The sequence below is a fragment of the Misgurnus anguillicaudatus genome, chromosome 8 (genome assembly GCF_027580225.2).
Source record: "Misgurnus anguillicaudatus chromosome 8, ASM2758022v2, whole genome shotgun sequence".
Lineage (NCBI taxonomy): Eukaryota > Metazoa > Chordata > Actinopteri > Cypriniformes > Cobitidae > Misgurnus > Misgurnus anguillicaudatus.
Window position 1 is genome coordinate 34,756,095 of NC_073344.2, and position 25,407 is coordinate 34,781,501.

Sequence of the window (25,407 nt, forward strand, 5' to 3'; positions counted from 1 at the left end):
CCAGAAATAAGTTTTTACAAGCTGTCGACCTCAAAAAACGAGCGTTTAAAGACACAAAAGTGGAAAACAGGCAACTTTTCATAGTACTCCTAGTAAAACTGCGTCCACTAGAAAGGTTGGGTTTTACTGCTCGACAGCTTATAAAAACTTATTTCTGGGGTTTTTTGGCTTGTTAGCTGTACATATTGTCACACAGCAGCTTTTGGGCATATTCTGTTTTTGTTATAAGCCAGAAATGACAAGGAGGCAGCCTCTCGCAATACAAAGTCAATGGAGACGGTTGGATTGCCCCCCCCCCCCGGTGGGAGTGTTTTTCAAAAATCATGCACCCCGCCTTTAAACCAGAATGGATTCTCAGCTTTTGAAAACCCAAAAGCATTATCAGTGATTACTGATCAGGTATAAACATCAATAAGCAGTTATGCCATTCATGTTGAACAGTACATTTTGGTTTCTATGGCTTTAAACAATAAATATTTAAGAAACAGAGTTAAAGTAAAGATGTTCTGCTTAAACCGAGACACTTTTATTTTATTTTATTTTTTTAATTAACTACAATTGATACAGAATTCAACTAAAAATGGACAAGATTCCTAACAGGATGGAAAGTTAATAATATACTGTAACTATTATTATTATTATTATTATTATTAATTCTATATTTTTTAATCAAACAAGATGATATATCTTAGAGTGAAACAAACCTACTAATACCATCATAAAACCTGGACAAATTCTTAAGAATAGCCATTTAGCCAGTATTTTTTTTACAAATAAGATATTTTTTACAAATAAAATGTCTAAATTACTTAAGTTAAAAAAAACGAGTTAAAAGCACAGAGTGTAAAAATATGTTAAAATGCATTAAAATAATCACCACATCAGATGAATTATCATGTAGTTCCACATGAAACCGCTGGGCGCTGTGAAACATTAGTGCGCATGCGCTGTGAGGTTTCCCCCGGAAGTGGATCGTTTGTGCTTTCATTAACTAAACCAAGCGGACGGTGAGTAAAATAACATGTTTAGCCGTATATATAAATTCATATTTGCACATGCAGATGCACAATTTGATTGATGTATATAACTGATTTGTGTTTGCTAATACTAGCCACCGTGCAAGTAGATTTCACCGAAGAATCAGCAGCAGGCGTTTAATAAGCGGCTCGTCCGCGTGCATGCTAACGCGGTTCAGTGAATAATACTCGAAGTGTTTATGTGAATATTTTGTTATTGCATGTCGAATCAACGTTTTTATCATAAGAAATATAAGCTAGAAAGCTTAGCATTCGAATTTGTATTTGATTGTATTTACATAACTGATTCAGTATTACGATGCGGATTGTGCGTTTGAATGGATTATTGACTGTAAACATTGTGGGCAGGTTGCTGTGAGAGTTATGGCTCAACATATGAAGAATTTTCCGAGGAGGAGGAGGGCAGGACCTCTTCCACCTCGACCACCACCACCGTGCTGGGACGAACATAAGGCCTACGAGGAGCTGTTTTACTGGGATAATCTTATTCAGGAAGGTGTCCATCTTCACCCTCAAGACCTCGAACGGTACGACACCTTTCTATTGCACATTTTTACAACGTATCATGTCTCAAACTCTAAATACAAAACAATTAAAAGCATTTTTTTAAAGGCAGTGTGCGTAAACTCTTGCATTGTTACTCACCTTAACAAACACACCCCTACCCCAAAAGAATCTGGACTTTCTTTTGGTAGACCCGCCCCACACATACGTAACCCAGGCAACGCTGTTGGTTAGTAGACACGCCCTTACTGCTGATTGGCTACAAGTGTGGTGTGGTAGTCAGCCTGACTAGCTTTTCCAAAGTGTTCATCAACCTCGTCTTCATCCACGTTCCGCCTTCTTACTAATTTTCGGATATCCGCGAGTAATGCACGGTGACGGGTGGGCAAGATGGCGACAGCAGAAAGCGCCTACTTTAAGCTTCAAAAACGATATTCAGAAACCTATGGCTGATGTCATGGACGCTACGTCTATCTATTTTACAGTCTATGGTGAAAACACAGTAGCAGCTCAACGGCCAAAGAAGCAGCAGTTTGGCCAGAAAAAACAGAAACGAAGAAGCAGCAGCAGCTTGTTGTGTATGTTCTGAGAAGACCACCAGTGATGGAAGTAAATAGCCAACGACTTTTGTTGAGTTAAATCACTCCTTAATTTGGCCCATCTTTGTTCTCACCATCGGAAATGGAAATACCTATGACGCATCTTTTTTCCTGACGGGAGGGGTTCTAGTGGACCAATCACAACGCTTGCCGTCCACGTAGAACTGATGTACTGTTCCAATTTGTGTGCACTTCAGGCTACGAATAACCAGCTGCCAGATGACAGCTTTTTTGAAAAGCGCCGCGCTTCCATTGGAAACAATTGAAATAGGCCTAAGCATTTTTTCAGCTAATGCTGGGTACTCGCCAAAAGATTTTTTACATCTTATAAGATTTTCAAAATGGTCCCACCTCTTCTTCACTGTGATTGGACAGTTCACAGTGAACGACGTTGACGAGCTCAGCTTTTCACCCAAAGATGAGTGCTGAACGCAGAGAAAAATGAGCGGCTGTGTTCAGCATGGACAAAACCCACCAATTGCTGTTTTTTTTTTTTTTTAAGTGCAGTGCTTCCATGGGAAACCATTGAAACCATACGCTGGCCGAACACGTAAATGCCTTTGTAATGTTGGGTGATATACCCCATTTTGAGATCGTCCTATCGTCAGCCTGTTGAGATTGCAATACACGGTAGTGTTGAGGGGGCAATAGTTTACAAATTTTTTAACTCATTTATGACAAGTCACTTGATTGGTGGACAAAAAAGAAGAATGATAATGATATTAATGATATGCGAAAGGTACATACCCCAAAGTTAACGATGAAGCGAGTTATCCCCTCCAACGTAAATCTCTTTTCTACAACAAACACACGGATTGTAGGCAACAGTTTACTTCCTGGGCTTGTTGACATAGACAAGATTGACATTATCAAAATTCCTCCCGTTTCGGACTCAGTCTGTAAGTTAACTCCTGTTAGCATTGCATTGTGAGCGAATCTTTCAAACATGGTAAGGAGCGTCACATTTCCGGCTGACGTCAGAGGTATTCAGGCCAATCACAACGTACAGATTTGCTGGCCAATCAGCGACACAGCGCTTTCCAGATCGATGAATTTTGTACAAAATCAGTGCGTTTCGGGAAAACAGTATATCTGGAGCTACAAAAATGTACGGGATGTGGAAAATAATGTGTTTTTTGAACCATAAACCACGCAAACATATAGACCCCTTCACGGTTCACGTCACAGGCGGTTCCCACTGCGCATGTCGGGGTCGGAAAAGTCATTACAGCAGATTGAGTTGCGTGTTATTCGGTATCGTCAAAAATGCCTACTTACATCGTGAGCTGTGAAAATCGCACCAGGTCTTCTGTTAAGTTTTCGCGATTCATGCAGAATCTCAAAAACAAAAAAATACAACATCTGCGGCTGCAAGCAAGTAACGTGCAGACTGGGACAATGCAAAGATCAAAGAGGCTTGTGTTTGTAGTGCTCACTTAATTTGCTGTAAGTCATCATTTTTCAGCCCTGTTAGATTAAATTATAAAGCTTAAATGGAATGAACAGTTTGACCCCATGCTGCGCGCGCACCCGATAGTCATTCAATGTTTACAAACCTTGAAGGGGTCTATTGTATCATACAAAATAGACAAAAAACATTGTTTTTAGCAATGAAATAGGTGCACTTTAATGTGAAAATATGATGATAATAAATATTATCTTGAAAGTAGGCTACCGGCCATATGTCTGACGATCATCGATACATGATAGTATCGTCTATTGTCACAATCCTTGCCTTGGTGTACATGCCCCCTAGTTGTGGCATGGTGGCCTAAGACATTTGCACATTACTGTATAAGACACTTTGGATCGAAGGGCTTCTCAAATGCATGAATGTAAACAACAAATTTCTTTTTGCAGATATGATGAGTTGCGTTATTGGTATGACTGCTTGTGTTATGAGGAAGACCTCAGGCAGTACAATGAATACGTCGTCCAGTACCAGAAGTGGGAAGATCAGCATTTCCACCCAGGCGAGGTATATCACTGCTATTGCCCTATCCAGCATCTTATTTCTTTGAAATATGAATATCAGTGAAATATTACGCATATGTAAATGGCATGCAACGTTTGCTCTGTAATCAGTGTTATTCTCGGATATTTAACCACAGCCGCCAATGGGTCCCCCACCCCAGCGCACATTTATAAATGAGGATCGCTACGTGAAAGCCAAACATGCCACCATATACCCAACAGCCGAGCAGCTTGAGGCGGTGCAGAGCATGGTGTCTCACATGGAATGTGGCCTGAAGGCGGTCTCTGATTTTCTGAATAAAAAAGAATGTGAAGCTACTGGTACTACTGAAAGGTATGTGTGTATTTCACAGAAAATTTATGCAAGATCTATTCCCTGGTGAATATGACTAAAAATAAGCAGTCTTTGGCAAATATAACCTACTTTATACCTCAGATAGAAATATAGTAAGATTTAAGATTTTTTCCTTTCAGTGATTCATCGCAGAATAAACTCCGTGGGGTTTTGAGAGTGGGTCTGGTGGCGAAAGGACTCCTGCTGAAGGACAATTTGGATCTGGAGTTGGTGCTTCTCTCCAGAGACGCACCCACCAGTTCTCTGCTCAGGCTCATCTCTGGAAAACTGTCTGAGCTCATAAAGGTAGTGTATGTCTTGGCTTTTTTTGTTTCTATGTTTTTGGATTGTTATAAAAATAGATAATGTGTCAGTCGTTAGATATAGGAAAACCTGGAAGTATCAGGGAATTTTAAAATAAACTTGGAAAGTCATGGATGTAAATCATGTTAATTCTTTCCCTGCCAGTGTTTTTTTTTTTTTATGTTGCCAGTCAGCGTCAGCATTTTTTTATGATTTTCACAAAAGTTCAATGCCTTCCAGAAAATGTTCTTCTTTAAATAAATAAACGTGCAACATAACAAATGAAAGAACAGACTTTCTGCTTTTAAACAAAAAAGTTTCATCCTACCTTCATTTGTTCTCACCTCTCAAATATAGGTCGGTTTCTTAAAAAAAAACTAATTTTGAGAAAAAAGCTGTGATAATTGCATTTTTGTGAAGGACTTTTCATAGAGATCAGATTTAGAGCAATGATCAAAACATACACGGAGTTTGAACAGTTTGACATAAGGGTATACTTTTGGGTTTTATAAGTTGGATGAAAGCGCCACCTGGTAGATAATAGCGGAAATACGGATTGCCGTAAAAACTCGCCATTGGCAGGGAAGCGTTTTCTCGTAATAGACGAGTTAACTCGTCAATGGCGGTGAACGAGTTAAAGTTCACATTACACACTCTGTGTCTGCATTTCTGATGTTAATCTGGAGTACCTATAGAGTAGTATGACATCCTTTATATCTTCGAAGAGTCTTTACTTTAATCAGATTTATAAAAGAAAGATTAGCTTTACCGATTCTTACCGATAACGTACAAAAAATGAAAAAGGAGGAGTTACTACCGCGGGAGGAGCGAGTACGAGTCATCCAACACTACACAACACTGTTTAACTTATGATTCACAACATGTTTGTGTTATTTATATAATATGCACATGCCTATTTCCAACATAAGGCAGAAGTCTTACTTACCGCATGCAACTTATGACCCAGTTGCGACTTTTCAATGAAATTAAGCGCATCAAACACACACGCAAAACTCTGCTGCTACCCCGGATAATAAACTATATCCATTGTTTCCATAAGGCTGGCTTTCTTCTCCTTACATCCAAAAAAACACTTCTTTAGTGCCATTGTTGAGTTTTGAAATTAAACAAAGCTGTCGCGTGATGTGATGTTTGTAAGTTCTAGCGCCTCCCGATGATTGACAGGTGGGTGGGGTTTTCCAGGGGAAGTGCCATTTAAAAATAAGTGTTATGTATAGAAATCCCCGAAATGTCAGCTGGACCCGTAATTGAAAAAAAGTTTCCGAAACTTGTACGAACCTTGGCAAAGTGCACTCTGTAACACCCCCAACTGCTTTTTTTGACACTTTGCCTACGTTTAGCATGAGGAAACAACTCTTAAACAGGGTTATAAGTAGGGCTGCACGATTAATCGTTTTTAAACCGAAATCGCGATGTGAATGGATGCGATTTTTGAATCGCAAGAGCTGCGATTATTTCGATTCAAAACTATCAAATATAACAATCATCTAGTACGCAGTTTTTGACAGTTCGCTTCATGCGCATTTTACGTTTGATGCAGTTTAAACCAATAGAGTGCATTAACACTGAGGTGCTGACAACACGTCACATAACACCATTTGGAAAACATGAGCGAGCAGCAGTTCAACTCCTCAACAAAGTGTACTGCTATATGATTTCCGCGATGCGGAAAACACGGACAGAATCGCGAAATGCATACAAATGGAATTAACTGCACAACGCGGAATGTCATGAAGTTGGCAGATTTTGGATTCAGTCATTTTAAAAACCCATTATAACTCATTAACCGGCAAATGAAAGGACAGAAATGCGCGAAAACATTTCCCTTTTCTGTAATGTTGGACTTAAAAGGTGTATATACGTCCGTTTCTCGTCATGCATCGCAAACAATGACAAGCGCCTCATCAGACTATAAGCAGGTTTCATTAAAGCCAGGAACACAGCAGACGAAAGAGGTACATTATACTTTCTTGCACGCGCACATCTGCACCGCTTTGAATATTTACAGGCATGAGGGTTCATGAAGCGCGCACACAGAGAGCAGTCAGCACACGCGTGATCACTAAACTTAAGTTTCCTTTCTTGTCTAAGTGAACATAAACAGCTGGATGTTTATCAGTATATTGAAGCAGAGCCATTTTAAAGCTGTCTTGTGTCTTAAAGTGACAGTAACCTGGTGCTTTCTGTGTCAGAAATGTTTATTACACTCCAAAAATTAAAATCACTCCTTACTCTTAACTGAACAAGCTTCTGCAGCTCCACATTTAAAATCCTACAGTGAGGACTGTGCAGTCTTTTATTTGTATTTTTTGCTTATGTTAAATCATAGATTCTAATAACTAATATATTTACATTTATTTCAGATGCCTGAAAAGTAAAACAAGATGAGTATAGTCTTATGATTAAAAGAAAAAACTAAACACTTGCTTGTCAGAAGCATTGTTGTTGTGACAGCCAAAATACATTGGCCTATATGTTATTTTAAATAAAACTTTAAATAAATTTTTGTTAAATTGTATTTTTTTAATGTTCTTAGATTTAAAAAAAAGTTTGTCTGCAGAAGAGCAAAGTCCTGCAGACAACTTGGTACAATGTTTAAGAGGTCTTAAATAAACAGTAGCACAGCATCTTTCTTTGGTGCTATTAAAACCACCACAACAAACCTGGATGTAGCTCTTTTATTATATACTAATGAATCGCACTTTAAATTGCGAATCGCAATTTTGATCAGAAAAATCGCAATTAGATTTTTTCTCCAAATCGTGCAGCCCTAGTTATAAGTCAGAATGGATGAAATACCGTTGAAACACCCCTTTAAGAAGTCACTGAAGTTATGCTCAGCTCTACCAAAATTTATTGGGCTATACATTGATCTCCGTTAATGCAGTCTCTATAATTGTTTTCAAATGTAGTTATCACAGACTAGTAAAAAATCTATCTATATCTAATGCACGTTATGAATTGCTTCCCTTATGTCATTCCTGACAGGATGTTACCGAGGAGAAATACGTCATCACCCCGTCTATCCAAGAAGCCGCCATTATCGTGACGAACACGAAGGAGCCTCTCCTGAAACTAAACATCCGTCTGACGTCACCCGTTATCAGGGAGCAGGTTGAGAAAGAGGCAGCTGGAGGTATGAAATCATCCTGTCTCTTTTCTGGAGCAAAAAGACCTTCAGTACCATCAGAGGAGTGACGCTTTACAGGCGTGCCGCACCATGGATGGTGATGCCACCTAAACCTTTGGTGCCTTCAGTGCTTTTCAAGTGTTTCTGTTCTCGCTGTTTTCCTTGGAAACCTCCGAACGTGTTCACCTCTAAAGCGATACGTAGGGTTTGCATTGCAGCAAAAATTTGCCAATAGACCCATAGTTTTTGTTTTGTTGATTTTATATGATGTATATTATATTTCATGCACTAAAGTGCAAAATCTATACCTACAACGATCAGGTTTATGTAAAAGCTGTTTGGCTTTAGTTGTAGACGCTTTGGTGGATTGCATTTTCTTTAATTTTTGCATTTAATTCTGAGTAATCTGTTCATAACTGGAGCAGATGCAACATGTATTTTGCTGCAGTATTTACCCTGTGCACAAATAAGTTTATTGAAATCCAAGTATTGCTATTGTTGCCTGTTGCAAATTAAGTTTCTCAACCAAATCTTCTAGTTTGTCAATTTTTAGGGGTGCTGGACTTTTGACCAACTGGAAACACTCTGTCTCGGGAGGGGGCGGGACGCAGTTGGCCCAAAGAGGAAAAGGGGGAAAGAGTCACAATTCGTTCAAGTTCAGACAGATAATACACCTGACCACAAAACCAATCATAAGATTTTTTTCACAATTGTAAAATCTGAACAAATAAGCTGTCCATTGATGTACTTTCCATTGATGTTTGTTAGGATATCGGATTTGCTAGGAAAATCGGGATTCTCGGGGTGCAAAAAAAATCTAAATACTGAGAAAATCGCTTTTTAAAATGACCCGAATCACTTTATACCCGAACTCGACGCATAAATAATTTTTTTAAAAGAAAGACCCAAGACAAACCCGAGAAAATTAGACCCGAGTCTGATCCGAACTAGTGGCAATTTTTTTTTAACTCGACTGGACTCGACGTGTGTGCATTCTGCATACTCACACGCAGCAGTCAGACAGAAAGAAACTCCGGTGGCCTCGCAACCAATTTGGCGAGCTGCTTCATTTGTTTTACTTTGTTATCTGATGATGACACCAAGGTAACCGCTAAAATGTACATTTAAAATTGACTGACATGTCTGTCTCAACGAAAATTAACCTACCGCCAGCCACACAATGTCGCACGCGCTCTTGGCAAACAGATGAGAGGTTTGAAAAGGACATTGACGCACACACGCGAGAGAGTTCGGGTCCATTCGGCAAAAACACATTCATTTTAAATTACCCGAGACCCAGTGCCGCTATTATTTTACCTGACCCATTTCCGAGGCACATGTGAGACTTTTAGATCCGAACCCAATTGGGTCTCGGGTCGGACCTCTGGTTTTTGGATTTAGGTGGACCCGTGAAGACCTCTAGTCCATAGCACTGCACCCACCCACAAAAATAAGTTTTGAGATATTTAAGAAATTTATAAAATGTCGTCTTGGGATGTGATATTTATATAATTATATTAAAAAAAATTTAATTTTGACTCATACAATGTATTGTTGTCTATTTCTACAAATATACCCGTGCTACTCATGACTGGTTTTGTGGGCCAGGGTCACATATGTCCTTAGTCTTTAGATCAGATTTATAACCTGTAACCAACTAATGTGGTATAGATGGGGTGTATATGTTACTTCCCCCTTTTCCTCTCGCCTGGGGGCACGGGAACACTGCTTCTCCCCCTGGCCGGATGACAGAACCCCCCTTGGTCAAACTGTACCTTGTCTTCTTACTCCATTCGTCACTAGAACCGTGTGCGGAAAGCTCTCCGCAGGACGCTCTGGACAGGCAGAAATGCCTGGCTTCACTGGCGTCTCTCCGCCAGGCCAAGTGGTTCCAGGTTTGCATCCCGTCTTTATTTGTCTAAAAGTCGACTTGTAACTTAATCTGACCTTTGACCTGGGGAAAATACATTTATTTAACCTTTTCTAAAAACATGCTTTTAACTATGTTACGTACATTTAAGCTGACCTGCGTATGAATTGTTTCCGCTTAGTTGCAGGTGTATCTTACCCAGGTTGCAATTTATTCGTGTTGGTCAGATGCTATAATTTGGCCAGATTTATTAAAAAGTAGTACGTCTTTTAAAAGCTGCTAGAAGTTCTCCGACAGGGTGCGTGCAGTCGTGTTAACAGGATTGTTATTTGTTGGCTTGACAGGCTAAAGTTGCGGAGCTCGAGTCGTGTATGATCGTGATTCGGATCTTCCGGGACCTGTGTGCCCGCGTTTCGACTTGGACACCGCTTAAAGACTGGGTGAGTCAGATGAAAAAAAAACATATTTACTTGCACACACATTTTAATCAGTATGCGTGTTTCCTGGATTTGAACCTATGACCTTCTGAGCTGCCAACGCAATGCTCTAACCACTGAGCTATATATGTATAGATATCTAATGGCTTAGTTGAAGAATAGTTTAATAATTGACAATATTTTTGTCTTTAGATTATCGAACTGCTATGCCATAAAGCCATTTCAACCAGCGAGAGACCGCTGGGACCCGGAGAATCCGTCAGGAGAGTTCTGGAATGTGTTGCGTCAGGGATACTACTAGATGGTAAAGACCGAAACGCAACAATGTGTGTTTTTGGGTGTGGTCATTTTTTTGCTTTGATCTACCGTATGATTTTTCTCTACAGATGGTCCGGGCATCTCTGACCCTTGTGAACGAGAGAATACTGACGCTGGTTCCTATCTCACCCGGCAACAGCGGGAGGACATTACCCAGAGTGCACAGGTACACTGTAACCTAAATTTAACCACATAATCTCATTGCAATTTTTGATGTCCATGTCCAAACAGGAGGACATTAGGGACAAAACTCATTTTGTTTGCTTGTCTCTCACCTTTAGTTTGCCTTAAGACTGTCAGCATTCGGGCAGATGTACAAAGTGCTTGGAATGGATCGTCTTACTTCAAAATTTAGAATGGTCAACCCCCAGGTCTTAGGTAACAACTAAACCTGTGTCTGTGTGTTTCACCCACAACATGCAAACCTGTCGAGGGGTGAGAACCAAAAGGGCATAAGTGACATTCACCATCCTTGAGGGCCAGAACAAAACAACATTTCAATCTTTTTGTAACTCGGAGCTCATTGACAGCATTTTATATATATATATATATATATATATATATATACATATATATATATATATATATATATATATACATATATATATATATATATACATATATATATATATATATATATATATATATATATACATATATATATATATATATATACATATATATATACATACATATATATATACATGTATATATATGTATATATATGTATATATATGTATATATATATGTATATCTATATGTATATATATATATATATATATATATATATATATGTATATCTATATGTATATCTATATGTATATATATATATATATATATATATATATATATATATATATATATATATATATATATATATATATATATATATATATATATATATATATATATATAAATATATAAATATATAAATATATATATATATATAATGAAAGCTTTCAATGAGGGTTCACGCGGGCCATGTAATCTTTGGAATATCATAGAATTTTAAAAGAGAGTGAATTTTATATTTTTTGTTCAAGTCATGGAATATCAGGTATTTTTTGCTTTAAATTTGCTTTTTTTCGCCAGTCTGGTTCTTCCCCCTCGATATGTTAATTACCTTTTTGCATATAAAAACACTGCCATTCACCTTTTAATATGCTATATTCTTGTAGCTACTGAATAGGAGATGTGGGCAGTAGCATTTGTATGTCTTTATGATTTTAATCAAATCATGGTTACTGAATGACCCATTTAATGTTCTAGATGCACTTGGAATAGGATGAATTGCAGGGGCGTCATGCACCAATTTTTTTAAGGGGGCACAGTGTGCACAGCTTACAGAAATTTGTGCATACACAGACATCAAACGAAATGTATAGAGCTTTTATTTTTTTCATAAATCAGAACACTCCTGCTTTCATGCAAAAACCTTCAAAATAAGTGTTGACTAACTTTCATATCAAATACTATTCAATCGGAATAATGACATATTTGTATCATATTTACATCTTAAACGGCATGTTTTATTTATTTAAGTTTGAATAAATTACTTGTTTAATTGTGTAATTAATGCATTTTGCACAACAACTGCATTATCCTATAAAATTAATGTAATTTTAAATCCATAAAGTATATTAACAATGAAAATGACATAAGCTATAGCCACATGATTGATTTTATTGTTTAATAATGATTTTTAAAAAATGTTACCTTGATAAAATTATTAGAGGAACGCATTATTGCATCAAATTTTACCTCATATGGCGAACTTCGGCGTTGTACCAAGATGAATCTAGAAATCTCTACTAATATAACGTCAAGACTGTCACATTTTAAACTAAACATTTTCTACACAGAGGAGGTTAACTACACATTACCGTACTTGGGTTTGGAAATGTTGTGAGCGTTTCTTAAAGGAATATTCCATTTTCTTAAAAGAAAAATCCAGATAATTTACTCACCACCATGTCATTCAAAATGTTGATGTCTTTCTTTGTTCAGTCGAGAAGAAATTATGTTTTTTGAGGAAAACATGGCAGGATTTTTCTCATTTTAATGGACTTTAATAGAGCCCAACATTTAATACTTAACTCAAGAGTTTCAAAGGTCTATAAACGATCCCAAACGAGGCATTAGGGTCTTATCTAGCGAAACGATTGTCATTTTTGACAAGAAAAATAAAAAAAAATGCTCTTTTAAACAACTTCTCGTCAAGGGCCGGTCCAGCGCGACCTAACGTAAATGCGACGTAGGGAGGTCACGTGTTATATATATAAAATGCACATTTGCAGACCATTGTAAACAATAAACTGACACAAAGACATTAATTAGTATCAGTTGACATACAACAACGTAGGAACGGTTTTCTTTCAACACACTTGTAAACACTGGGGCGGAGTTTCGCGTTCGTATTCTGTGACCTCTTGACGTTATGACGTATTGCGTGGGGTAACGCTGGCGCATCACGACCGGATCTAGACGAGAAGTTGTGGTTTAAAAGTGGATATTTTTTATTTTTCTTGTCAAAAATGACAATCGTTTCGCTAGATAAGACCCTTATGCTTCATTTGGGATCGTTTATAGTCCCTTGAAACTCAGTTGAAAAAAACTGTTCAGTGTTGAGTTAAGTATTTAATGTTGGGCTCTATTAAAGTCCATTAAAATGAGAAAAGTCCTCTATGTTTTCCTCAAAAAACATAATTTCTTCTCGACTGAACAAAGAAAGACATCAACATTTTGGATGACATGGTGGTGAGTAAATTATCTGGATTTTTCTTTTAAGAAAATGGAATATTCCTTTAAAGGTTTTTTGCTGTTGCTGCTGCATTTTGCTATCTGAGGAATTAAAATGTGTGAGTGCGCTCAGACGCTGACGTCTGCGACTGCATTGACTTTAGAGCCTGCTGCCAGAATAAAGTAATGTAACATGATCAAAACCCTATCAAAATGGCAAAAATCTCTGAAAAGTGACAAGGAAGCAGCACAGAATTTATAATATTGTGCATATTTAACAGATTAAAAGTCAAATAACAGCTTAATGGACCCTTCTTTGAATCTCAAAAAAAGAACAAAGGGGCACGTGCCCCCTCAGTTTGAATGGGCATGACGCCTCTGGTGATTTGGATAGTAAAATGTGTCTGCTTAGTATTATGAACAATTGTGGTATAATTTTGTTTTTTTAATGCATCGTTTAACAGGAACTAATTGTCACGTTTATCATTCTTGCTAAGGTTTACTATTTTGTTTTGTTTTGTTGTAGTGACTGACTCATCAGCAAAAAGACCAAGGGAAGCTTATGATACAGGAGATCCTGATTTAAGGCCAAAGTTTCCAAGGAAAGGTACGCTTGGTCTCTTTGTTTTTTTTTCATAGTAAATAATATAGGTGGACTACAATAGGGGTGGGTATATTTAGGCATAGCATATTTCAGTTTAGAATTCTGTATACATTTTTTTTTATTGAATGCATTAGGGTAGTAACTAGATGGAAAACAGGTTCCTTGCTGGATAGGATTTGGTCTTCTGACCTTTTACCATTCTGTAGCTGTTTTGATGAATACGCACATGTGCGGGAGATAGAGACAGACCAGATACTGGCTGTTTCTCAATCCAAAGGCTGCAGTCTGCAAAAGTCACATATATGCAGGCGGCTTCATCAAGCCTGGTTTATTTAAGGTAACTGAGCATTACTTTTTCATATTCTGAAATAAGACTTGATGTTGTTTGCTGCCTTGAAATGCGACATCCGGAGGCTGCAGCCTTATGCTACGTACTCACCAAACGTGGGGCATCGCGTTACTCGCTCTAGATTACTCGCGGGATTTAACTTTGTGCATGCAAATTTTTCGCTCGAGTTGAATATTTTCAACTTCGGAGAAGACACGTTTGAGGCGAATAGCGTGTGCTTTCACGACAATCGCGCCGCCCATATCGCGTCATCCGCATTGCTCTGCGCGAGGACGCGTAAGATCGCGTCTTTGCATTGACTTTGTATGTAATCTACTTGCGCAAAACCCACAGTTAGGATTGAGAAACGGCCATTGTGCTTAGCTTTGCGGGGCACATGTGCATGTGCTCGTTCTCTTTTCTGCAATCACCAACATTATCACTCCTTAATTACATTAAATTGTCACATTCGTTTTGGCAGCCGCAAAAAAAATCAACGCAATAAATACCTTGCATAAAATAAAACTATTAATAACAATAAAATAATTGGTAAGCTCTCGCGGGCCAGATAAAATGAGGGGGCGGGCAGGATTTGGCCTGTGGGGTTTGAGTTTGACACCTCTGCATTAGGGTTTTCGGATGTTGAAAAAACGTTCCAAAACTTGTAGGTAAGAGGAGGAATGTGTTTGGCTAGAAAATACTCCTTCACAGGTCTGACTGCTGTTTTTGAACCTTTGCCAACGTTTAACATGAGGAAATCAAACTCTTTAACTGTGTTTATATGTCAGAATGCATGAAATACTGTTTGACCTGCCCTTTAAAGGTGCATAGTGTAATTTTTATAGGATCTCTTGACAGAAATGCTATATATTATACATAACTATATTAATGATATTGTCAGTGGTGTATAAAGACCTTACAAATTGAACTATATTGTTTTTATTACCTTAGAATGAGCTGTTTTTACATACACCACATGTCCCCTATCTTGAAAGTCGCCGTTTGCGCCGCCATTTTTCAACAGTAGCCCTAAATGGACAAACTTCCCTATAGAGCGCGTTTTGTCACTACGTTGTCTCAGGCGTTGACTAGGGCTGTCACAATGATTAAATAATCGTCTCATTGCGATTGTTTGACCTCATCGCGATGATTTCAGATCACCGCAATGATTGCATATCTTTCTAAAAACACAAGGGGGAGCTGCAGTGCTTGTATAAACTGGACAGTATCAGATGGCGCTCTTTGACTGACAATGTAACGCTTGCAAAGCCATTTAATACAATGGAAAAACGGCATTTAAAGAAATGCTGCATGATAAGCAGTATGAATTGCCAGGTAAAACATACATTTACAAAACAGCAATTCCAAATTTAGGGAACCTTTTTTAAGTTTTTTAAAGATATGTTCATTAACTAATTAGTTTTAAATATATGTTATGTGTATTAATATTTACTGGTAAGTAAACATTGCAAAATATTTAATTTTAAATAATCACAACAATGTCTAAAAATTATTCACAAAGCAATAAAACAGGCGATTAATTGTTATAATCGTCACAATTTATTAGACTATTAACCGTCAAATTTCATAATTGTGACAGCCCTAACGTTGACATGTTTGTCCTGTGGCAGCTACTGTAGTTTCTCTATGTGTTTCGAAAGGGAGGGGTGAGTGGTGGACTGAGCCGTTGGTTGCAATTCACAATCTCACTGCTAGATGCCGCTAAAAATCGACACATTGTGCAAGACGCAAATTATCCAACCTTTACAAACCAAGTATTTTAACCAATTTTATATGCAATGCTCAAGAACATTCGAAACCTGTGTTATGTTTTGTTAGTTTTACTTCAAGTGTTGCTTTAATGCAAAGTGCTATAATCACCGAGTTGGGCATGACATTTATTAATAGTTAGAGTAGAGAGAATGATACATGTATTAGATAGAAATAAAGTATAAGAGATACATTACAATTTAATGCATGATTTGCAGACATGTCGTCAGAGAAGAAACCGCTGAAGAGCTCGGAGACGAAGAACAAAGATGTATAAGATGATATTAGGGGTGTTCCCCAGTAAATGTAAGCTCAAAGCATCAAAGGCGTTCATCAAGGGCCCCTGGATATGATCAAAGAAGTTGGACTTGAGACCTTGTCTATAAATTGATGCAGCTGGAGAGCTTAGTCAGATCTGGACGCCGCCAGCATCTTCGTTGTCTGACAGCCTGAAACTTGTTTGCTTTTAAAACTTTAGAATTGGTTGTAGACTCTGTATTTTTGTTTCTTTTTCATTCAACTCTGTATTTTTGTTTATTTTTTATTCAATTCGGAAAAATGTAACCGCAAACAGCCAAATTGTGTTAATAAATTTGATAAAAGCCAAGAAGAGGTCTGCGTGCTTGAACTTAGCTCAGAGAAAATATCCATGGGGGAAGTCATCTGCCATTCTTGTGAGTATGATTTAATTTTAGAGTATTACTTTAATTAGGATAATGTGATTAGTGTACTTGGGGACAAGATTGCAGATTTGACTATACTTGCCTACCCTGAATAGAAAGAATAGACAAAAGGTACTAATTCCTGTACCTTAAAACAACCTTTAGCTAAAGCCCTATTCGCACACGATTAGTATTACCTTTACCTGGTGACCTCTGGTGATTTGTAATAATTACTGAGTTAGTTCACCTAAAAATTAAAAATCTGTCATTATTTACTCATCCTCATGTTGTTCTAAACCTGTATGAATTTCTTTTTTTCTAATGAACACAAAAGAAGATAGTGACCTTTGACTTCCATAGTAGGAAAAAAAATATTTTGGAATTATTGTTATAAATGATGAAGAAAAGATTTTGATAAATGATGGAAAGCATACCGTTGACGGTACCCATTAAATTCCATCATATTTTTTATTCCTACTATGGAAGTCAATGGACACTAAATGCTGTGTGTTTACCATCATTTTTCAAAATATCTTCTTTTTTGTTCATTAGAAGGGGATAAATTCATACAGGTTTAAAACAACATGAGAGTGAGTAAATCAGTGTTGCTTTCGTCAACGATGACGATAATGATATGATTTTGTTGACGCACCTTTTTTATGACGCTAACGCGACAAAGACTAGCTAAAAATGGCTCTAAGGTGACAAAAACATGACGAGAGGCTTTCGAGTTTTCGTTGACGAGACGAGATGGAACGAAAATGGCGTTCACAATGCATGTTATTTCTGTTTTTAGCTAAAAAATAACCGCAATGCTGCCGCTTCCTTTTCTTGTTTTGGGTACACCCACCACCCGGCTGCCACCATGCTGCGCCCCAGATTTCACACAACAACAACACATCTGCGGCTGTGGCGAGTTCAAAGGACAGTGGTGGTGACGCCTAAACGGAAACAACGAGATGATTTATAGACATACTTTCAGTATAATCCATCAGAAAGAAAAACGGAATGCATATTGGGAGACGACGGTAAATGTGGCCACAAACTAGGTGGGAAGAATACCACCAACCTCAAGCAGCACCTGAAGGCTCATCACGCTAATATTTTTCCCATTTCCAAAACGTTTTGTGGTGTATTTAAATAACAAGGCAAGGCACGCGTTTCTCAACTTTCTAAGCGAGGTCTCAGCGTAACACACAAACTCAACATGAGGGTATATCAGGCTCAACTTTTTTGTGATGACATGCGCAGAAGGCACACCGACTGAAATAACGGCAAGCTCTCAGGGACAACCTTAATGTACATTTTAAAGCAACACCAAAGAGTTTTGGCTCTTTGCTCCCCCTACAGGTTAGAAGCGTAATTGTCCATTACCCACTGTCATAAATACTGAGGCATAGCTGGCTCTGATTGGATTGTAGGTCTGCCGTAAAGCAAGTTTTTGTAGTATTCACTCGGACTACAGGACCGCTACCCGACGGTTGGAAACTTCTTTAGTGCGGTTTTGGCCGATAGAGGGCTGCAAAGCGAATGTGAAAGTGCTGTTCACCCTGTTTAGAGTGGATGAACGACTGAAACTGTTTTGGAAGCGTTATTTTAAGGTAAAAAAAACTCTTTGGTGTTGCTTTAATCGTATTAAATACACCACACTTTTAATCTAAATTAATTTGTTAAAGGCTACATTTTTTTACTAAAATTGATGACTAAAAACTTTTTTGGTTTTCGTCGACTAAAACTTGACTAAAACTATCAAGTTTATAAGTGACTTAAATGTGACTAAAACTATAAAAAGCATTTTCATCCATAAGACTAAAACTAAAAGGGCTGCCAAAAACAACACTGGAGTAAATGATGACAGAATTTTCATTTTTGGGTAAACTATCCCTTTAATTCCATGCGAATCTGCAATATCTGTAATTTGTAAAATAAAAATTCCCTTGCAAATGACCTATCATATTTTGCCGAACACTGAGGTCCTGTGATAATATTAGTCCTGTGCGAATTGGCATCTCTGTAATTTAGGTTGTTTATCGTTTTCAAGGCTTTTCTCTGTTTCTGCACCTCTCGCACTGCAGCTGTGGAGTGCATGTACATCCCTCCGCTTTTTATGGCTTTCCTTGTGAAACTTGAGGGCTTTATTATTATAGTTCTGATTTTAAACATCTAATCAGTCTCTCCTTGTCCATGTTTGTTGATTAATATTAAAAAGGTGCAGAACTTTCATTATTTGAGATCTCTAAGTTTAGGTGGAGCTAGGGCTGTTTCGGTAAAGGAATTTCCCTTGCGGTGATTTTGTGTGGCTTACTAGCGTGGTATACCTAACCCTTTATTTATTAAAATAACATTTTTATTTAAATCTAGAACAACGAGATCCATTGAGGTAGAATGCAGGGTGCTACTGGTTTTTCCGATTAACACAAGCTAAACTACAGCTAAATATATATTTTTTAAAAATAATAATAAATTGAAGAACATTGTTTAGGCCTGAACACAGTAGCATCTTAAAGAAATAAAATTAGCCTGTATATGTGCACCTGTGAATGTACAAAACAAATGCAATGCGTATTAATATAGGACATTTTCAGTAATATATTAGTAGATAAATTAACATGTATATATAGACGGTTTCATCGGACGCGTATGATACACGTCTGGTTCCGAACTTTACTTCTGGTTTCATTTTTTTAATGGTCTGACTAGTTGCTAAACTGATCTCTTGAACAAATGCCTCGTCGAAAATAACAAATGTTTTGGTTTCCTAGGTAATCTTTGTGTTGTTTTTTTTGATTGTTATATAAATAAACTACGTTTAAAGAACTTTGTGGTTATTTATTATTAGCGGAGTTTACCGGAAGTTACGCGCGGGCCGCGACAGCCGCTTGTTTATGTTGTTACTGCTGAAACCGTCTATAAAGTATGAAATTAAGTTGGAGAGATCATTCAATTTTTTCATTATTTCAACAAGCTTAACTGCTATCCATTACAACTTACATTATATCCTGTGTGTTCATTGGTCAAAAAAAAATGTAGAATTATATATATACGAGTAAAAAAGTACAGAACAAAAACGTTCACTCGGAGCGAACGACAAACCGTTAATACAGTAGACTGTTCGTAGGGGACGTGCTGAAACAGTCGAGTCGGCAGATGATCTTTATGTTTCAAGCAGACATTGTTGATGAAAAACTTGCATATCTAAATGCCCAGGTGAGAGTCAAGTGTTCCACGCGACGTGACCGATTAGGGTACAAACTCTGATTAATATGATAAAGGTAAATTTTCAGCATATTGCACAGGGTTCCCACGGGTCCTTGAAATCCTTGAAAGTTTGTGAATCTAGGGGGGGAATTCAAGGTCCTGGGAAGTTTTTGAAAATATACATACATAGATACAGGTCATTGAATCTATTTTATGCAAGAAGTTTTCTGGAAAAAATCCATATTATTCCCTGTGTAGTGTAGGATAATATCATAAAAATTCTAGACTTTTTAAGCACACGTGCTAAACTGTTCGCTTTAAATGCTTATATCTTCTATATGCAAATGTTGATTCATACCAAAATGCTTTTTTGCATAGTTTGACACATGAAAACATCTCGTATGTAACTGTTGTTCCTGAGAAGGGAACGAGACGCTGCGTCTTCCTTCTTGCCATACTTCCTGCGTCCCTGTAGCACAGTCTTTGGCAATATTTCAGATAGCGATATACTTCCTGGCTCCCGCGTCACCCTGTCTTTGTCGTTAAGCCTCACCATTGGTTGAATTTGATATACGCATTCAGATGCACTTACCCCTGAAGGCATCCTTAAAGTGTTACCGCAGTGACGCAGCGCGAGTTCCCTCGAAAGGGAACTGTAACAATGTATCTTAAAAGGTAACACAATGTAACCTTGCTCTCACTTGAAATGTGTCCCCACATTTAGTCCTTGAATTTGAGGGTATTGGACCTGGAAAGTCTTGAAAAGTACTTGAATTTGAAGTTAACTCTAAGGCGTTACGCAAAGCTTATAAAGCTTATAAAGGACCGACCACACAAAACTCAGACGTAGGAAGGTAATTTCTAAATCGCATTAGGTCTCCAGATAATGCTAATCCCGTGCGAATAGTACTTTATACTGTGAATTGTCTCTAAGCATGTCATACAAAATTGTTTTAAGAAATAATTTCTCTCTTTTTTACAGATAGGATCGAGCCAACAAATGCGCTCATGAAGCTGAACCAGCTGCGTCCCGGGACCATCTACAAACTGGCATCACAAACCGGGCCCGAACATGAACCTCAGTTCACCATGTCTGTGGAGGTAGACGGGGTCACGTATGAGGCAACCGGGCCCTCCAAACGCAGTGCCAAGCTGCACGTCGCCCAGAAAGTGAGTCGGATGATAGTCATTCAATGATTTATGATACATTTGTTTCGCAGGAGAAGCCACTTCCGGCAATTAAGCTTTTGGATGTGGATTAAATTTGTGCTCTGTGCCACACAGGTTCTGCAGGCATTAGGTGTACCCGTGGTGCCAGAAGTCAAGCCGCCCATTGTGAAAAAGACTGCAGTTGTGCCCGCAGCTCCTAACTCTGTGACGAGTTCAGATGAAACCATGACAGCTGGGTCTGAAGATGGCGCAGAGGTCAGTGTCCATAGAAAGTGATTTAAACGCTGTGGGCTTCAATGTTAAAGAGTTTGACCCGATCGGTTACATTACCGCAGGGCGGCCCCATCCTTACCAAACACGGCAAAAATCCCGTCATGGAGCTCAACGAGAAACGCAGAAGCCTCAAATACGAGCTCATCTCCGTCAAGGGCCGTTTCAACGACAAAACCTTCACTATTCAGGTCAGTGATCTTGAAAGGCCGCCATTCCACTTTGAATGAATACCTGCGAAGATATGTGACATCCAAGTCATTTGCGTACGCTTTGCCTATTTCCTGTTTGCAGGTGGACGTTGACGGACAAAAGTTCCAGGGCTCTGGGTCAAATAAGAAATTGGCTAAAGCCAACGCAGCACTAGCGGCATTAGAGCAGCTCTTTCCTGAAGGTTCACCCGCTGACCCGCTCAAGAAGAAGCGACCCCCAATGGTATGTGCTGAAATGTTTTGTTCGATTTTTCAGCTGTGGTGTTCACCGTTGTACAGTCATGGTAAAACATGTTTGTCTTCCAGGGTTATGGCATGGCTGGTGTATATTACAATGCAGGCGGTCGAGGAAGAGGAAGAGGCCGTGGGAGAGGAAGAGGACTGAACAACGCTGGCTCAAAGTTTCCAGGTACAATGTTAACATCATAAAAGAAGTCTGATATTTTTTGTTGTTTGTCACGAGTAAGGCATGTTTACACATAACTAGAATGCTGAAGCATGCAAAAAGGATGCTGATGCTTACACAAACATGGTGCTTGTTCCGTAAGGACTAGGCAGTATTGCAGTTTTATTAAATTCTGTCATGAACTTTTTTCTAGTTTTGTTAACCTGTGTCAACTAAATTTGAAACTTGATATATTTTTCTGTTAAGTCATGAAAAGTGTAACCTAGACCAGTGGTTCCCAAACTTTTTCAGCGTGCGGCCCCCCTTGTGTAAGGTACATTCCTTCGCGGCCCCCAAAGAAAATTTGTGACAAAAAACTGTTCTAAAACTCAAAATTTTTATAAATAAAAACATTAAATTATACAAAAAAAAGTAGTGCTTTTGGTTAGTAGCCTTGTTTTTTTTTTATTTAATTGCACAGAATTCATGATAAATTAATGTATTTCATAAAATGTCATAAAACTGGGGCCCCCCTGGCACCATCTCGCGGCCCCCAGTTTGAAAACCACTGACCTAGACTAAACCCTAAAAATGTCTGTTTGTACATCCTAAATCTTTAAATGCCATCCGTTTCTGTCTCACCAGCGTCCACTGCTACTGCCGGAGTCGCACCGACCCCAACCGTTACCAGCGCCTGCACCACGCCCATGGGGGACAGTTCTGCAATTTCCAACGCAAACGCAGCCACCTACCAGGCCGTTCCTCCGCCTGTGACCGGCTATTTTAATCAATACAGCCAGTCCTATTCACAGTTCAAGAAACCCCCAAACCAGGGCCAGACTCCGAATCAGAACAAAACCCCCGCCCAGGCGCCTCTCGTAGGACCAGACTACGGTTACGGATATCAGGGTCCTCCAGGCGTGGGTATGCCAGGACCGACAGATTATAGTTACGCAGGTGAGGGTCAACAGGGTGGTCAGTTTGTTCATTTGAGGTATACCTGAACTTACTCTGTTTTGTCTTTAGCTTTCAGCGGACCACCCGGTACAGCGACGTTCGGGCCACCTGGTACCACACCCCCTGGCTATGGCTACACTCAAAGCGCTTACCCCAATTTGGGTGGCTACAGCAGTGGAACCAATAGCACAGACTTTGCCTACAGATAAACACAACATGCTGGGGTTCATCATTCAGGACGTTTCTGCAGTTCTATAGCGTCACTACAGCTTAAACATTCACTCTCTGTACCTTTTAGGATTTTATACTGTGTCTGTGCGCTAATTTTCCTATTTGAACTACACTGATTTTGATTTGTCATTCAGGAGGGTGGAAGTTGATTTTTTTGTCTTTGCCTAAATGGTTGATGTGACTCAAGTGGAATTTCTTAATAGTGACTTTACTGCGACAATACTTTTTCCACCCAAGGTATATTTATCAGCACCCTCTTTTTGTTCCTCTGTATTTTAGCAGGTTTTCGTTTTGAATGTGAATGTGTGTACTAATACAGACACGGATGATTAGTTATCTAGAACCACCGTGTAAGACGTTCCTCAATTTGGACTTTTAATATGTTTGATTTGCATTTCTCAATGTTTGGTCACTTGCGTAGATGTTTGTGTTCTAGGGTCAGACGGATGTTGTATGTCATCTGTGACCGGTGCAGAAATAAACGTTTGTTTTCCATTTTTAATTATTCGTTTTCATTGCAAAACCCGAAAAGTAAGCTCCTCGGTACATCATGTAAATCCACTGTATTCCGCATTAGTATGTTGATGTGTTACCTAAGCGTTGGGTCAAAAAGGGACAAACCCACCCCTTTGGGTTATAATTTAACCTATGCTTGGATCTTTTAACCCATTGTTGTGTCAAATATAAACATTTTCCGGGTTAATTTAATCCAACGGCTGAGTTTGTCCCTTTTTGACCCAATACTGGGTTGAGCATAAGCCAGCATTTCTTAGTGTGTACTGAAATAAATTGTTGAAGTTATCAAAGAGCTGTTTCAGCGAAAAGACGAACTAGAAGCCCCAAAACTCTTTGGGGCGGTTTCCCAGACAGGGCTTATGCCTAGCCCCAGACTAATTTAAATGTTAGTGTTGTCTTGATCGAAAACAACTCTCACTGATCTATTTTAAAGGGACACTCAGCTTAATATATGCTCATTTTCCAGCTCCCCTAGATTTAAACATTTGATTTTTGCCGTTTTGGGGTCCATCCAGCTGATCGCCGGGTCTGGCGCTACCACTTTTGGCGTGGCTTGGCATGGTCCGTTGGGTCTGATTAGATCATTGGCATCGCGCCTAAAGTAACCAGAGTTTGGATATTTTTCCTAATTTGAATCTTGATTCTTTTGTAGTTGGATCGTGTACTAGGACTGACGGAAAATTGGGTTGCTATTTTCTGGGTAGATATGGCTAGGAGCTGTGCTCTCATTCTGGCGTAGTAATCAAGGACTTTGCTGCCGTAACATGGCTGTAGGAGGGGCGATGTTATTACTCAGTGCCCGAAAATAGTCCCCTGCTATTGAAAGACACAAAGGGGACTATTTTCGGCTGCTGCGTAATATCATTGTGCCTCTTGCAGCCATGGTATGGCAGCAAAGTCCTTGGCTGTTTCTCAATATGCGTTCTTCAGCAATCTTGCATCCTTGTGTTCTCGGTCTACGCCGTCATTAAACGTTGAGTGTTCAATTCCAATTCTCAAGAACGCAAGTACAGAGGACGCATGAAAATACGCAGATGTGTTCATGATATCGAGGATGCATCGAGTGCAGACTTGTGCGCTGAAATCGCTCAACGCCCCATAAGTCATTGCGGCTAAATAATGGCGGAGGTCAGGTGACCAACAGGAAGATGCACACATCTCAATTCTAACAAGTGCGTTCTGTGTTCTCGCGACCTGAGTTTGTTCTTCCAAGGTCGCCTGGCAAGTCCGTTCTTTGCGTTCTTGGAATTGAGAAACAGCCCTTGATGATTACGCCAATTTGAGAGTATAGTTCCTAGCCATATCTGCCTAGAAAATCGCAACTTTTAATTTTCCGTCGGTCTTCGTACACGATGTAACTATAGAAGAGTAAAGTTTTAAATAGGAAAAATATAGAAACTCTTTGGTGATTTTTTTTTGTGCGATGCTAGTGGTCTAATCAGATTCAATGGATTATGCTAAGCTATGCTAAAAGTGATAGCGTCAGACTCGGAGATCAGCTGAATGAATCCCAAAACGGTAAAAATCAAATGTTTAACTCTAGGGGAGCTGGAAAATGAGCATATTTTTTTAAAAAGTGGATTGTCCCTTTAAAATATATCATTTAGATTGTTGCGTCTTATGATCCACACCTGTTGTGTTTTTTTATAATTTTTGATTCTGAAAATTACTTAAATATCTAATAAAGATATTAAGAGTTATTAAGAGACCTTATCACACTGTGCGTCATGGATCGTTTAAACTTGGGTACAACAAGCATGTAGACTGTACGATGACACGGAGGCTTTGATACCTGCGTCACACGTTAGCGCAACGTCATCAGCATGCGCTCGTGGTAA

At 38.8% G+C, this 25,407-nt stretch overlaps 1 protein-coding gene across 2 annotated transcripts; it reads left to right on the plus strand.

Moving 5' to 3' along the window:
* Positions 1-875: 875 nt before the first annotated feature.
* Positions 876-23,555, plus strand: ilf3a (interleukin enhancer binding factor 3a). 2 transcript variants are annotated; one of them, XM_055212933.2, is made up of 19 exons: positions 876-1,007; positions 1,386-1,564; positions 4,001-4,118; positions 4,252-4,448; positions 4,589-4,754; positions 7,761-7,908; positions 9,706-9,797; positions 10,117-10,212; positions 10,402-10,513; positions 10,596-10,693; positions 10,809-10,905; positions 13,793-13,873; positions 20,811-20,998; positions 21,113-21,253; positions 21,334-21,459; positions 21,563-21,703; positions 21,787-21,889; positions 22,511-22,822; positions 22,892-23,555. In XM_055212933.2, the coding sequence occupies exons 2-19, from the start codon at positions 1,401-1,403 to the stop codon at positions 23,029-23,031; spliced, it is 2,520 nt and encodes an 839-aa protein (XP_055068908.2). In that variant the 5' UTR covers positions 876-1,007; positions 1,386-1,400; the 3' UTR covers positions 23,032-23,555. The 2 variants fall into 2 exon arrangements, with proteins under 2 accessions (XP_055068908.2, XP_055068907.2); XM_055212932.2 differs by lacking the exon at positions 876-1,007 and adding an exon at positions 1,083-1,218.
* The last annotated feature ends 1,852 nt before the right edge of the window (positions 23,556-25,407 follow it).

Bases quoted from the DNA above. Each gene is read 5' to 3' on its own strand.
- ilf3a (XM_055212933.2), top strand. From the start codon at position 1,401: ATGGCTCAACATATGAAGAATTTTCCGAGGAGGAGGAGGGCAGGACCT. The intron at 4,449-4,588 runs GTATGTGTGTAT...TTTTCCTTTCAG, and splicing joins GCTACTGGTACTACTGAAAG to TGATTCATCGCAGAATAAAC. The intron at 9,798-10,116 runs GTTTGCATCCCG...TTGGCTTGACAG, and splicing joins GCCAGGCCAAGTGGTTCCAG to GCTAAAGTTGCGGAGCTCGA.